A 16,469-nucleotide genomic window follows, 5' to 3' on the forward strand; every position below is an offset into this window, starting at 1 on the left:
TAATCAACTCCTTCCCTCCGGGATTTCATCTTGCTTCGTTGAAATGACCTCGCTACCTTTGAGAGAAGCTTCTACTTAGAAAGTGGTATGAAATCAGAAGATGTAAAAATATAATTTGGCCCATCACCTGTATGTTGATCTCCATAGTTTCCAAACCGGAAGGCAGCCTGGAAATAAGCTTCTTAAGCTTTCTTATTTTACCATTGGGAAACAAAGCCCCTGGAGCGTGAAGAGCTCAGGGCCACAGAGCATCCCACAGTGATGCTGGCTGGAGAGCAGGGTTACCTGACTCTTGGCCCGGTGCTCGAACAATCAAGTGAAGGGAAAATGCTAAAAATGGGTGTTTATTATATTTTTCAGAAACATTTCATTGACTATTTGTGAATTTTTTTCCCTTTAGGTGGAAAAGCCTATTATGAGCCAATGTTGAGATGTATTTGTTAGTAATCATAATAGTATCCCAGTGAGAATAAAACAAGATGCAGGAGAAAGGCAGAGCGCCCAGTTCAGCACTGTGATTCATTCATTCAACCAGTATTTATGGGGTGCCTTGACCTTAGGATTGATTTAGTGGTGAACAAAAAAGTCCCCACTCTCATGGAGCTTATATTCCTAGTGGGTGAGGCATAGGGTAACAAAAACAGGTAAAGACCAATAATGTTAGGCTGTGGGGAGCCTCGTGGAGAAAGAGAAAGAACAGTAAGGGGATGGAGCCCGGTGAGTTGCAGCTGTTTTATTTTATTTTTGGTTTTTTGTTTTAGCATTTCATAACAGCTTTATGATGATTAACATGAAAGAAAATTCATTCATTGTAAGTGTACAGTTCCATGATTTTTTAGTCAATGGACAGAGTTCAGCAACGATCACCACAATCCTTTTGCAGTCGATCTTGGCTCTCTCCCTTAGGGCCAAACAACCACTGATCTGCTTTCCGTCTCTATGGATGTGCCTTTTCGGGAAATTTCATAGAAATAAATGGTAACAGTGGAATTGTCGGGTGGTAAGTTTAGCTTTATGGTGAAAGAATGTTTCCCTCTAAGTTTTGGAATAAGACAAGGATATCTACTCTCACCATTTCTCTTCAACAGAGTACTGGAGGTGAGAAAAAGAATTTAAAGGCACTAGACTAGACTGGAAAAGAAGAAATAAAACAGTCTTTATTAGCAGACTTTTTGATAGCAATGCAGCTATTTTAGATGAGTGTTCAGGGGAGAAATCACTGAGCAGGGATACGAACAGAGATCATGGAAATAGCTGCAGGAAGCTTTTCCCAAGAGAAGGGAACAATTGGAGGGGCAAAAGACCTGGGATTAGGTATTTGGAGACAGGCAAAGAGGTCAGTGTGGCTCGGACGTGAAGATAGTAGGAGAGATCATGACCCTCAAATCATGGGCTTTGGGAAGACTCTGGGTCAGGTGTTTTTAAGGAGACACAGTTTTTAGCATTTCTGTAATCCCAAGTAGTATGGCTCATAAACAGAGGCCAAACTTATCTTGTTGGAGCACATTCTCAAGAGGAACCATCCTTCTGGGACTGGTGTCCATGACTCACCAGGAGTGTCCAGAAACCATCAAATCTTTCCAGAGTGTTTTAGATCAGAGAGATGGTTACTGTATTCGAATCATTGAACCATAAGATTATAAGTATCTTGATGACGGGACCTGTGTCATACACATTTTTGTGTCCTCCAAGAAATCACATGGAGTGTTAACTTAAATATAGAACTCAGTAAATACTGATTATTTGGTCAATGCGTGAATAAATGGCCTGAGAGTGGTAGAAAGGATGGGGTGTCCTAGAAAGGGTTGTTAAAAATACACCCTTCTAAAAATGTTGTTAGTGAGATTACTTCTGAAGCTTCTGACTTCCTTGGAATAATTTTTAAAGACAGGTCCATATGCTGACATGTGAACATAAGTATGTATGTAACAAACTGAACAGTAGTAACATTATTTTCAGGCCAAATTTTACTTGGATGATTGTATTTTGTCAATCTAATTTTTCCTCCTGTTCAGACGGATATGGGAGGTTTTTTAACCTTTTCTCTGGTATTAAAGGAATATTGGTTTCTGGGCTCTTTGGACCTAGTGCCGTTTAGCACTGTCTTACTCTGGGTAGAATGTGTTTAATACTTTGAGATCGTGGTGGAAATTGCATGGGAAATATCAGTCCCCAAGGAAAAGATGGGTGGTCAAATTGCCTTCTGACACGGAAGATGAAAGTTGTAATTCTTGTCCTCCTGTTACTGAATTCTCTCACTATAACAGACCAATAATTTATTCTCCTATTGCATTTCTATATCCCCATCTGCAAAGTGGGGGTAACACAAACTTACCCTCTGCCTTTCAGGTTTTTTGCGAAAATCAGTGAACTAATATTGGTAAAATTGGAGCCCCATGGATGAAGGGTACTTTGTAAGTATAACCACATTATTGTCATGTTATGTTCTGTTACTCCAAAGTGCAAATATCAGATGTCTGTTTTTTTGCCATATTTAGGGAATCAGTAACACCAAGTTTCACACCCACATATTGAGAATCTGACTTCTTTTGAAGACTTTAACATTTCTGAACTCTCTAATGGTTTGTCAATATGTTGGATGTAGAAGAGCCTGACCCACCCCTCAAAATATTTGGTTAATGTTTACTAGACAATTTGGAAGAATACATGTCTGCATATTGTGTAAAAATGTTGATATCAACCCTGGATATGAATGTAAGGTATCTGTATTTATCTTCCCTCACCTCTCTCTCCCTTTCTTTTTGATTTGCATTTAACTCTGTGTTTTGATCAGTCCATTTGTGTCTCAAAGAAATGACTGGTTTCAGGGAGACACTGCCTGTTTCACTGAGGTCAGCGATGTTTTGTTAATGATGAGACTGAACAAGACATTCCTTAGATAAGTTGCTAAGTATTGCATTTTCAGACTTGGGTTTGGGGGGGGAGGCTACAGCGGTGAGCTAAGTGTGGATCACCCCTTTGTGACCTTGTGACAGCCCAGGTGACTTGGGAGTGGACTCCTGTCCATGGAATGGCCGAGGCCCACAAGCCACAAAACCCAAGAGCAGGCAGAAACTGTACAATCCTACAGCAGCTGCTTCAACTGATTTTCCCTGCTGAATGGGACATATTTTTATCTTTTTAGGTCAACCAGTGCTCTGGTATTGTGTGAACAACTGTAGATTGGCCAAAGACATGCCCAGCTTAACTCATGGTATATATTTTTTTAAACGGTGGCTATCACCCTTTAAAAACTCCAAACAGAGAGAAATTTTAAAAGGGTTGTGACTGCCTAGCGAGGCCCATTTTAGTGAGTCCCCCTGGGATTTCCAAGGCTGTAAGATCTTATATCTGGAAGGGTCCATGCATGTCTCGTCTCTAGTCCTATTTCTTGGCCAATTCTAAGGATTCCATCTGATGGGTGCCCGAGCATCCCCAGAGGCTGACCTACTACCACGAGAGGCAACTCTTTTCTGTTAGAGCATTCCTTCTTGAGTTGAACACAAATCCCCCTTCTGTGTATCTTCCACGCTCAGGTCCTAATTTTACTATCCATCCCTACAAAGAACCAGTCTTCCTCCTCCAAAGTGACACCCTTTTTCAAGTATTTGGTGGTACTTATCGGGTCCCCCTGCATCAGTTTCCTCCACAAGCAGAGCTTGTCTGCTTTGACTTCCCGACTCTTTACCCCTCTGGAAGGTTCTCATTGTCTACATCTTTCTTAACAAGCAGCACTGAGAATCTCCCTTCTGCAGGCCCCATTCTGCATCTCAGAGTCAAGAGATCTAATCAGAGGTCTGGAAGAGAATGACCTCAAAGGAATCGTCTGGAATCCCATGTGCCCATGGATTGGTTTGAGTAAGGACACGGCAAAACCCACGTCCCTCTGTGAGGTGCAGATGACTGACAGGGAGAACGTTGTTCTGGTTAATAATACAATCTGTTTGCCTCTTGGATATGCAGCAGTCGCCTACTAATTCGTTAGAAGTGAATTAAGGTTGTTTACTGATGTTTTAAAGTTAACTGTCAGAGTGAAAAAAAAGAAAAGGTTCATCCTGGATGAGACCACTCACCTACTTGCAAGTTGCTGTTTATTTTAAGCCGAGTGCATAAATAATATATCGAGATAAGAAGGGTGATTTCAAGCATTAGAACACGAAGCCTCCTGTTTACTAACTGTCATTGGGCTGAAGAGAATTTAAACAGCTCTGAACCTTTTTGTCTGTGAATGAAAGGCATGAAATTAACTTTCATTTCGTAGTTAGCAGAAAGCATGATTAAGGCAGTCTTGTTGGTGTGTCTTCTGCCGATCGGGGGCTCTTTTGCTATGCAAGACAAGCCTGGCAACAGAAACAGGGGTTTGAAACAAGACGCTCTCCCCAGCCCTGCGACCACCCCAAAGAAACATAAGCAGGGATCTGTCTGGGACACTGAGTCAGTGTGTTCTGAATGTAAAGAGAAATAGTGGAAGAATCCTAGGCTAGGTTCAGGGCTTCTAGTCCTGACCACCAGGAGCTCTGTCTGAAACTCACTTTCTTCCCCTGTAGAATGGGCATCATAGCATCTGCTCCCACTGTTTCCCAGGAAGACGGTGAGACCCCAGTGATGTCATCGTTGGGAAATGGCTTTGAAAGGTATCAGGTGTCATATCTGGGCAGGACAAGGCTATGTTTTAGGTGACTTACATAGAGTGACTCATTTCATCTGCCTGACAAAGCTATGGGAAAGGTACTGTGATTATCCCAATTTTACTACTGCAGAAAATGAAGCTCAGGAAAGCAAAGGGGACTTGCTCCATCATCTCACAGCTAAATGATTGCAAATTGGGATTCAAACACCAGGCACCTGGGGGCCCGCGTTTGTGTTCTCAGCCATCACTTATTTGGGAGAAGGGGCCAGGTTTTCCTACATAAGATTATGCCTCCCAGTCATGCTCAAGTAAATGAAGCATCATTCCTAATAGCCTGGACCAAATTTAGCTTGAGAAAATGCAGGTATGCTTCTCCATGAGTGAATATCAGCAAGGAGGATTCCCATTGGATAGGGATGTAGCCAACGGTATGGATTAATTATATTTTATGTGTAAAGAGCCTGGTGATACTTAGATGAAAAGCCTAAAGTGAAAAGACCTATTACTTGGAATGCTTTCAGAAACAAGAAATTTGATTTACCTTTTGTCCCTGTAAACTTGAAAGTGTGATAGCCTATTTTGGAGTATAGGGAGAGTGTTAGAGAATGAATAGAAAATGTATGGAATGTTTAATTTTGCATGATTATATTTCATATTTGCTGAGGTGATGGTGGCAAATAGAAGTGCATGATAATATCACAGCATACCTATATTAGATGTTTTGATGAAATACTCTGGGTTTTACGGTCTGATACAGGAACCCTTTGGGAGAGGTCCTTATTAAGCAGATGAATAGGAATGTATTTGTGAATGTATTCGCATCATTGAAAATATGTAATTTGTATAACTGCTATTTAATTTATATTTTACATTATATTTACTTGAATTTCAAGGGAGGAAAGAGCCTGAAGTGATTGGTGAAAACAAAAATGATGTGAATTTGCAGATCTTTTCCCTTGAAATATGCTCAGTCAGTAGCGGGGTCATAGTTTAAGGAGTGGCAAAAATGGGGGTCTGATTTACTTTCGATTTCTGAATGAAGCAGTTCAAAAATGAGACCATTTCCATAATCCCAGAAAAATGGACAGACTCATGAGAAGTAGTCAGCTGAGGGGAAGACTAAATCCTGCAGTTCCAAATTTGCAAAAATCTCAGCAATTGCTGTTGTGCCTTAGCTCTTGTTAATACAATAAGAAAATTGCATAATTAAATACACTGTGGTATTTCAATAATTGGAGACTCTGTTTTTTCATCCCAATATGCCACTGGCTGGGGTTGGGAAGCATCTCAGTGTTTTAGGGAGGCTGGATCATTCTTTCACATCACGTCCTCTGCAGTGTACTGCGGCTCCTCTGGCGGTTCTGAGACACTTCCCTTTCGGGTTATTTTTAGCTGGTTATATTTAGACAAGGTGAAATTAAGCAGGAAGTCCCCCAAAGTCTGACTTGGCCATGGGAGTTGAGGATCATTTCACTAAAAGGGTCCCTGGTGCCCTCTAGATCTTCCTAGGAAATAGTTGATGAAAAGTAAGCTGAAGATGAGTGCTGTTTGGGGTAGGGGAGCACCTCTTTGGGTCAGAATTGTGAGATGACTTAAAAGAGTCACTGAGTGGGCAGGCTCCAGAGCTGGGGTCCTGGGTTCAAACCCTGGTACAGCCTCTTACCTGCCGTGCGGCCCTTGGAAGGATACAAAGTCTCTCCTGTGTGCTTATTGGTAAAAGGAGACTCTTAGCCTTGTTGCAAGGCTTAATTGAGTTAATATATGGAAAGAGCTTAGGAAATACCAGGCAGGTTGTAAGCACCCGGTACATGTTAGCTAGTATTACAATGTCAGGCAATCTGGGAAGAAGTTTCATAGTCATCTAAATGTGGCAAATCTTTGAGGAAGAACAAATAAGTAGATTTATGGTTTCATCCATTCAAGAAATATTTACTGAATACTTTATCTATCACCATCCTGGGTGTCAAAAAAACAAAGATGAATAATATTCGTTCCCTACCTTGAAATAGTTCCATGGAATTGGGAAAATAGACACGCCAATAGATGATGATGATGATGAAAATAATAGCATTAAAACAGTGTCTGGCAGATAGTAAGGCATTTTAGTAGGGACTGATCTGTCATCACAGTGTCTCTGGCACCTAACACATGGATGAATAAATGAGTGGCAGGAATTTGGTTTAAGATTCTTTTGTTTGAGTGTCAGAATGGTTTACTAGCACAGAATAGGTTCCTAGCTGAGTGGTCACTTAGCATATAGCTGGGGTGCGATACATGCTTGGTGAATAAATGAAGGAATCAATGCATGGATAACATTGACTGTAAGCCGCTTCTCTTTAGGATTACTACAGTCGGTTTGAGAAAGCAGGTGTATTTGCTAAGGTTGAGTACTAGGGCCAACGCTAGGGTGATACAAGTGAGCACCTATGGTACAAAATTGAAGGAGGTACTCACTCTCGGAGTTGTACCAGTGCCAAGGAGGCATTCACCCTCCGAGTCCTGCAGGTGTTTCCTTAGATGCCTCAATTTCCACCCTAGTCCAGGCCCTGATGACTGTGCTTCATTTGTACGTGTGTTTGAACATTTCCCCCCAATTTTATTTTGAAAAATTTCAAAGCCACAGAAAAGTTGAAAGAATAGTAAAAGGAACACTCTGTACACCTTTTACCTGTATTCATTAAGTGTCAAACTTTGGCCACAGTGATATCTCTCTCTCTAGACGTGTCTTTGAACCTCATGCTAATTCACCAGAGAAATCATGTACCCTCCATGTGCCCCTGCTTATAATGCACATAATGTTAAATTTACTTCCTAAATTCTGCATCTAACATTATAAATTTTGGAAGAAAAATCCAAAAAGAGCATAAGAGAACTTCGCCTAAATATTTTTTCAAGTTTAGAAACTGCTGCTTGAAACTTATTTTTAGACTATTTATACTACTAACTTATTTAGGACACGGCCAATATAAGATGCCTAAAATTTTAAAAGGTTAGCAAGGTTTTCTGGATGCTCTTACGTTCTCTTTCACAGAGGAGAGATTTTCTTGAAAAGGCAAATTTCCTTGACCATTCTTGTTCTGAGAGCCTTTCAAAAGTAGACGATAGTCCAAATACTAACACAATGCGATCATCGTTTCCCACGTTAAGAATATTCACTGTAAGGGGTGACTTTGTAAATGTAATATAGAGGCTATTTATAAATTTGGTGATATGATCTCAAGTAAAAAAGAATACACACTTGACTTTAGATTATACTGACAAACTTTCATGAAAAAAACCCTTTTCTGATAATCTTGAATATTTATAAAAAATAAGGTATCCATCACTATAAGTGTGTGGCAGGATTCCCCAGAAGGTTGCATTATTTCAGTGGTTTTGGAAGTACTTTCTGTGAAGCATAGGGAATCTGGGGAAGGGACTCAGGACCACCATGGATGGTGGCAAAGGGGGAGGGCAGAGGAAAGGGAGTGGGACCAGCATTGGAATCCAAGCCACTCACCCCTGTTGCATCAGAATAGCTCTGATATTATGTGCTTTACACTGGCATCTGCCTAAGAATCAGTTTTCAGGAAAGTGTGCTAAAAGTAAAAAGTAAGAGCTTGGAAACCATAGCACTGGCAGCTAGAAGATAAAATAGGAAAAATTTATGCTGCAATGTTGGTTGGCAGTGAGAAACGATAGCTGTCAACTTGCAGGGTGGAAGAGGTCGGAAAAGCCATGAAAAACAGACACAAGATCTAAGATACAGTTGGTGTCTAGGAGTATAAAGGAGGGTCAAATGCCCATACATAGCCTAAGGCAGTGATTCTGAAACTTGAGTGACTCCTGGTCCTTAACCCAGAGATTTTGATTCAATAGATCCAGGGAGGGGCTCATGAGTCTGATTTTTTTTAACAGTCACCCTGTACCACACAGATAAAAATTGCCCTAAAGTCACATCTATAGCATAGGATATCATAGGGCTTGTCATTGATGAAGATGACTGGAGTTGTCAAGAAAATGTTATATAAAGCCCAGTATAATGTAGCCCTTTTTCAAATTCAGGGAAATTTTAGGATGATTTCTTTCCAAAATGCTTAAAATAGAAAAGATTATCTTGAATAACAGAGGGGGAAAGGCAAACAAGTAAATAATTATACTGTAAAGTGGACTTTACTAAGTCCAGTGGGAGAGGAAAGAAAGTTCATGTCTGTCTGAACGCTGTGGTGGGTTCTTGGAAGAGAGAACTTCATGGTGGGGCCTCATGGCTTAATGGGATAAGCGTAGGCTGTGGAGTCAGATGGACCTGGGTTTGAATCCTGACTCTTCTATTCACCGGGTGTAGGACCTTAGGAAAATTTACCTAAGCTCTTTAAGCTTGGGCCCTCCTCATAGGGTAAAAAATGAAAATTAAATTAGATGATATATTCAAAGGACTGAGCACAGGGCTTGCAAAGTAATAGATGCTCAGTAAGTGTTTGTAATTCCTATTGTGTCTATTCAAAATGGACCTTAAAATGGATAGGCTTTTAAGAAGGCAGGAATGAAGGTGTGTTGTCTACTGCTTTTGTTTTTGGCTTTTGTATGGGATGGGGAGAGGAAACAATAGAATATCCTCAAGAAGAGGAACAACATAGGCAAATCCTGAGGTAAGAGATGGCGTATACTCAAGTATATATGCCTTCAGGGTTCCCAATAGTGTTCTTCATGTAGAAGCTTCTAAACAATACCAGTATTTTACAAATATTAACTAATTGAATCCTCAGAGTGACTCTATGAAGTAGGTATTATTATTTGACAGACCATAAAGCTGAGGCACAGAGAGGTCAAGTCACTTGCCCAGGATCACACAACTAGTAGTGGCAGAGCCAGGATTTGAATGCAGTCAGCATCTGTACTTCTAACCACTATGCTATGCTATTTTAACAATAATGATTTATCTCAATGTGTATGAGGAAAATATAACTAGCACAATAAAAACCATGGTTTTATAGATATTACTGCCTAGAACAATAGTAAAATTTTTAAAAGTAACTTGATTTAAATGAGTCATATGAAACAAATAATAGTACGGGTGACATCTAATATGACGAAAATCCTGTGTCTGGTTCCCAGATGATTTTGGCCTGGGAAATTCTGGGGCAAGGGGAGATTGGGGCTACTACAGGAGACTGTTGCCTCTAAATCATTCTTGTGTAAAACAACAATAATTAAGTTCTGGGGAAGAAGCAAGTCTCTTTACCCTCGGAAAGGAAGCGTGGAGAAGGAAGTCCTTGTAGCTTGCTGAGTTCACTCCCATTTCCGGCAGCTCCTTTGGGAAGGGGAAAAAAATCTGCTCCCCACCACCCCCACCGCCGAATGTCTGTGGAGTGGCCGGACTGAGATCTGGGCTGTTTGGGAGATTTTTAGTTTTTCCTCCTCTTCTTGCACTGCCCCCCTTATTCCTCTTCCTTCTTCTTTTCTTCTCTTTTCTACCTCTTCCACTTCTTTTTTTTTTTTTAAATTAATTTATTTATTTTTGGCTGTGTTGGGTCTTCGTTTCTGCGCTAGGGCTTTCTCTAGTTGCGGCGAGCGGGGGCCACTCTTCATCGCAGTGCGCGGGCCTCTCACTGTCGTGGCCTCTCTTGTTGTGGAGCACAGGCTCCAGACGCGCAGGCTCAGTAGTTGTGGCTCACGGGCCTAGTTGCTCCGCGGCATGTGGGATCTTCCCAGACCAGGGCTCGAATCTGTGTCCCCTGCATTGGCAGGCAGATTCTCAACCACTGCGTCACCAGGGAAGCCCTTCCACTTCTTTTTATTGTGCATGAGACACATTTCAAAGAGGCCGTGCCCCAAGAATGCAAATGCGTAATGCAATTCAATAGAAAAAGAGTTGAATCCTCTATATGGCTTTTTAAAAAATCATCTTTATTGGAGTATAATTGCTTTACAATGCTGTGTGAGTTTCTGCTGTTTAACAAAGTGAATCAGCTATAGGTATACATATATCCCCATAGCCCCTCCCTCTTGCGTCTCCCTCCCACCCTCCCTATCCCACCCCTCTAGGTGGTCACAAAGCGCCGAGCTGATCTCCCTGTGCTATCTCTATATGGCATTTTAATTTACCTTCAGCTTTCTGGGATGGCACTTGTGTCTGCCCCTGAATCTTTCTTTCCATTGGATATTTAGATAATCCTAAACCAGTCCATGCCTAGGTGTTTATATTTGCAGCAGACTTATCTTCCTAACAACCTGTGTGAGGCTAATATTAAAATGAGTTTGCGTATCCTGGGCAAATGAGCACAGGAGTTAAGTCTGTAAGTTGCAAGAAACCAGAGTGTAACCAGTTATTTTTAGGCAGTGCATTTTTGGATAATTCAGCGCCCCCCAAACCTGGGTGTGGGTAGGATGGCTGCCCTTCAGGCTCCGGATCTGGGTCTCATATTTAGAGATGACTGGTTTCCTAATCCAGGCCTGTGTACTTTCTCTGTCTTACCCTGAGGACAAACATCATAATCTGGTCTTCTTACCTCTCTATTCCCACCATTTAGTGCTTGGCATATGGTGTGCATTCAGTACGTTAAGCTTATGCCCATTGGTTAAGGAGTGATATCAGTAATCCAGTATTTCTTGTTTCAGATTGTGTTTCAGCACATATTTACTGAGCACTTACTATGTGGTAGGCATTGTGCCAGGGGCTCTCATACCCTTTGATTCTCTCACAGCCCCCTTCACCTGTTGACAATGGGAGATCGAGGCTCAGGGAGGCCACATGATTTAACCAAGACCACACATTCTTAGCTCTGCACGATTCAAGGCTGGATATTCCGATTTTCAAGCTCAGTTTTCTATTTTCTTTATGCTACTCTCCTGGGCCTTGCAAGCATTGAGTGGGTTTCCCCACTCCCTATTAAACTGACTCTCCTCACAACTGACTCCCCAGGATCTCAATAATCAACTCCCAAATAGAAGGAAGGTTTCTCCCTCTCTGACTGTAAATAAAGAATCTGTCTTCATGGCATGAGACTCTGAGTGTCATCAAATGCCACTGCCCACAGTGCGTCCAGGAACGGAAGCTTCCCTCAGAGTTTCCAGTGGGGCCTGCCCGTGAAAGCACCATGGGATTAGTCCTGTATACGTGCCCCAGACGCTGTTCCACGGATGAAAATAGTTGTCACAGTGACTAGAACATTGAATTGGTTAAACCTTCTGGTTTTAGATTGTTTTTGGAGAGTGAGTAACTCTATGATTTTTTGCTTGTCACAGGCTAAAAGGAAAAAAAAAAGTAAGAGTGAAACTTCATAGCTATTTTTCTTCCCTGTATGTTCATAGTGGTTATTTATATCTGGGAAGTTTCCATTGGGATTTAGTTCAGGATATAGACTTGGCAGGGTGGCTTCTGCACTCCGTGGTGACATTTGACAGACTGCAGGCAAAGCAGGATGGATTTCTAATATCGAGATGGATGGATTTGGGAACGACGTGTTGGGATTGTACTGTATTATGAAATGGATTTATTGATCTGAATATAAAAGTGGCCCGTTGCCTGTCAACATCAGATCTGCATCGACACATTTGATAAAGAAGGGCTCCCGCCCCTTTGCTTTGTTTGCTTATCAACTGCACTTGGCAATAACAATAAAAGACTCCAGGTGGTGTGTTGTGAATGGCTTATTGCACTCGTCATGTGCGCTGCTAACCTTAGGGCCCAGTTTTGCGATCCTGCATATGTTATAACCACCAGGAGTGCACTGCTGTGCCTGACTTCTTCCCCCAAATTAGACATTGCCCTGCAAGGTTGTGTTTCAATGTCAGCCTCACGCATTAACCTTGAAACGCTGTGCCTATGCTGTAGGTAGCATCTTCATTTTCCAGATGAAGAAATTAAGACACTGAGTGGTTAAATGAGCTGCCCAAGGCCACACGGTAAATCTCGAATACAGCTGGGATCCAGGCAGAGGTGTCATGGTTCCTGGGAGAGGGTAGGACACTTTCCTTTTCTGTTCTTCCGGAGTAAAAGGATCTGAATTTGCAAGGAGCTTGCCCGTGATATACTTTCTGCCCAGGTGTAGTGAGGCTGCCATCTTATCTCTGAGTCTTTTGGGGAAGAAATCCAGGTCCCTGTGTTGGAAGCAGAAGGTTCAAAATATGCTTTATTTGGTCTTTGTAACCACAGACCAAGGTTGGATGACAATCTTCATGTGATGGTTCTTATCGTGACACATGTATCTTTCAGGGGCAGCTATCTGCCCAACTAGTTTTTAGGTGATTTACGGGGACAGAGAAACAGAAAACACAGTTCTTCCCCCCAAGTGTGTACATTTGAGTTGATGAGAATGGTTGAATGCCAGTTTGTATCCTCAGATACCTTCATTTGTGGGCTGGTGGGTGAAACAGGCCCTGTGACTCCACTCACAGGACCACAGCACAATATTAATAAGTGATATTAATAATGATTGCAGTGATTGCACTGTTGCTACGTGAACACTTTGCATACACTTACTCAGCTAGTCTCAGCAACTACCTGGAATAAAGTTAACAAAGGTGTTTGAAGTCAGCAACCCCTGGGTGTGCTGTGTGGGTGCAGGTCTAATTCCGAAGGTAGAGCTGATCTCTTTGGTGTAAATTAGGTTATTGTCTTACTTTTGAGCCTCTTCTGGAACTTGGAATTAAAGTCACTTTACTCTGTCATCACAATGATGATGAACTGGGATAGAAAACTGAAGAGATGATTGATTATCTGGCAAAATATAGAACTAGAACTAGAAGATTTGGGGGGTAAGTGGAGTTTTAGCTAGGAAAACTTTTTTTTAAACCTTTGCAGTTGAAAATTCTTTCTAAAGGATATCATGGAAAAATGCTTATATCTCTGTTTTCATGCCTCTTTCTTTTCATGGAACCTCAGGGTTATCTTTCTGAAGACCAGATTTTTTTTTTTTTTTTTTTGGTAGGTTGAGAGGATGTAGGGCATTAGCCAACTGATGATTTTTACTATGAAATCTTTGACATTAGTTTACTTCAAATGCAGTGAGTTAATGAGCACATTTTCCACAATCTCATTTGCATCCCTTGTTCCAGGGAAAATTGTTTAGTAATATGCTTTTGCTTTCTCTCCTCTACCCCGCAGTCCATATTCCTCAAGACTCAAAGAAGAAAGCCAATTTCACCTGCACATATTGTTGAAAATCCAGATTCCCCTAGAGGGTCAGATCTAATCGGTTTGGCATGACATCTAGGAATCACCGTTTCTAAAACGCACCCTAAAAAGCTGATAACAGTCTTTACTTCAAACAGGCAGGTGTTCTGAGGCCCACACTTTGAGAAACAGTGTTAGAGGCAGAGGAGTTGGTACCTAGACAGATTCCAAGTGGAATGGGAGAGGTGATGTGTGCTGGACGGAAATGTCCCTTCTCCCAGAAGATGGTTTCATGGTAGTTGGGTGGTGGCTTTTAGTCAATGACTAATTATACAACCTTGTAGGAAATTCAGAGCATGTATCTTACCCCAGATTCAAGTGTACAAACATATATTGAAGATAATTTCTTGGGGCCAGGATCTGAATGAGAAACAGTGTTAATACTGATCACTGGGAAATATATTTATTCCAGGAGCTGGTTTTTTATAGTAGGGAGAATTTATTTCATGCAGAGAATATATTATTTGATTGATAGGATCAGATTATAGGAAGTCTGTGAGAAAAGAAACAGTAACACCAGCAAATTATCACATTAGAGTTATTCATACAGGCATTTGTATACCATGTGAATAAGCACTCTTGGAAAAATTTTGTGATTCTGTCAAATAGAGGAATTATTCACAGAGAACATTTTCATTATTTTCAAAGCAACAACACTAGTATGGCTGAGCGTCACTGTGAGTGTGTGTGTGTGTGTGTGTGTTGCACACGGCTTGTGGGTAGATGTCGACAAACAAGCCATGAACTAATAATAAAACAACAAATTAGCAACAATTCACTTAAGCACAATTTATGTCAAAGTATCTGAATAGGGATATGATTACATAATTACATGTAAAAATTTGAGGGAAAGAATAGACATTTTTCTTTTCTTATATTCAACTCCCCATTCCGCCATGGTCCGGCAGCTGTTTTTTTGAGCTGCCAAGCTGTGTCATGAGTTGGGCCAAACCCTTTCCAAGGGAATGGTCTGTGCGAGCTGGCGGTCTGTTAAGCCGTCTGTGGTCCTCGTCCCAGCAAGTGAGTAAATCAGAGTTATAAGTTGCAAATATGCCTCACGTTAACTTCTGCATAGTAGGGAAGGAGCTTGGCATCACTGAAAATCCAGCTCGGTGGCAGACTCTCTCGCGGCAGCTGAATCAAGAAGATGATGGAAAGTTAAGGCCTGGTGGGCCATGGAGCTTCCGCAGGGCATGAACTCGGTGTACTGTGCTCGAAATGTCACATTCCAAGAGGTCCTGGAATTAGCAGGCTCAGTGTCATATCGCGCTGTGGGCTCGGCTCACATGATGCAAGCTTTTGCTTATCTGACTGGGGCCTAAAATAAGATGCTCCAATGCTTTATTTATGAGCTCTGGGCCACCCAGGCCTGAGATGTAAGTAACCTTGGGGTACACAGCATTTGATCACTTCAATTCCCATTAACTACCTGTTTCTAAATGAGGAAAAGCATTTACCCAGCACATTGCGTTATTCATGAAGACACAAAAGCAGCCTGTTGTGCTGCTGCTGCGGCAGATTTCCATGTAATGTGATCCAGCTGTTGAATGCTGCAGTGTAGGTGTCTAATGTTACTTGTCTCCTTCTCTTTCTCTTGTTCATTTTCTTTTTCTCTTTCTTTTTGTTACTTCTTCCTCATTTTTTTTTTTTTTTAACATTCTTAAAAAGAACCTTGGCCAATTCCAGACATCGTTAAACATGTATATCAAGAAGTTACGAACTGTTCCCCTGTTTAACACAGAAAGTCATGAGTTGGTGGCAGAGAACCATTTTACATAATAATGGGAGCATCTAACACAGAGTTTCTCAGCTTCGGTGCTATTAATATTTCAGACCTGATCATTTTCTTTGTGGTGGGCGGCTGTCCTGTGGATTGTAAAACATTGGGAGCATTTCTAGCCTCTGTTCACTAGATGCCAGCAGCACCTACCCATTGTGACAGCCAAAAATGTCTCAAGACATTCCTGAATGTCCCCTCAGGAGCAAAACTACCCCTGGTTGATCTAGTATGACAGCTAACTGGGTCTTTGTTAATGAAAAATTTCACTGACTGTCTCTGAGATGTACGGATATAGGTATCAGACCTGGATTTGGAGGCAGAAAACCTGGGTTTGAATCCTGGCTCCAACCCTAACTGTCACTAATTAATGTGACTCTGGGCAAGATATTTAGCTTACTGAAGCCTAAAATTCTCCACCTGTTAAATAACAATAATACCACTTAACTTATAAGGTAATTGAAAATCAGTGAACTAATATGTATAAAGAATATGGCATATATACATGCTCAAAAACTGATGATCTGATTATATGACCTGACATAGGAAATATTATGACTGTCAATTTAGACGTGCAGAGAAATAAAAGGCAGTCCTGTGGACCCCCTTTCATCATGTGCTGCTCAATTCTGGTTTCATCCTTTTATTTTCCTCTCCCCTTCCATCCCCCAGCCATTCTTATATTCCAGAAACTGACTAATTATGGCCAAAGATGTGAAACAGGGAGAATGGAAAGAGAAATGCTGAGGGGGATGGAGGAGAACAGTTTCTCGGTGGGATCTTTCTATTAGGGAGCCCCATGAAAAGGCGTGGGCAATTCATTTCGCTTCTTGAATGTGAAAATATAGAAAGATTGTAAAAACAAAGAAACCCTCAACACACCATTAATCTGAACCCCACTCCACACT

At 41.4% G+C, this 16,469-nt stretch overlaps 1 protein-coding gene across 1 annotated transcript in view; it reads left to right on the top strand.

Annotated features, from left to right (window-relative positions):
- Positions 1-615: 615 nt before the first annotated feature.
- Positions 616-16,469, top strand: part of PPARGC1A (PPARG coactivator 1 alpha) — a 467,754-nt gene continuing 451,900 nt past the window's right edge. The window contains exon 1 of the mRNA XM_082462056.1: positions 616-2,414. Coding sequence (XP_082318182.1) covers positions 2,397-2,414 — 18 coding nt within the window. The 5' untranslated portion in view covers positions 616-2,396. The remainder of the gene's footprint in view (positions 2,415-16,469) is intronic.

This window comes from Balaenoptera physalus, assembly GCF_965194825.1.
Source record: "Balaenoptera physalus genome assembly, chromosome: 5".
Classification (NCBI taxonomy): Eukaryota; Metazoa; Chordata; class Mammalia; order Artiodactyla; family Balaenopteridae; genus Balaenoptera; species Balaenoptera physalus.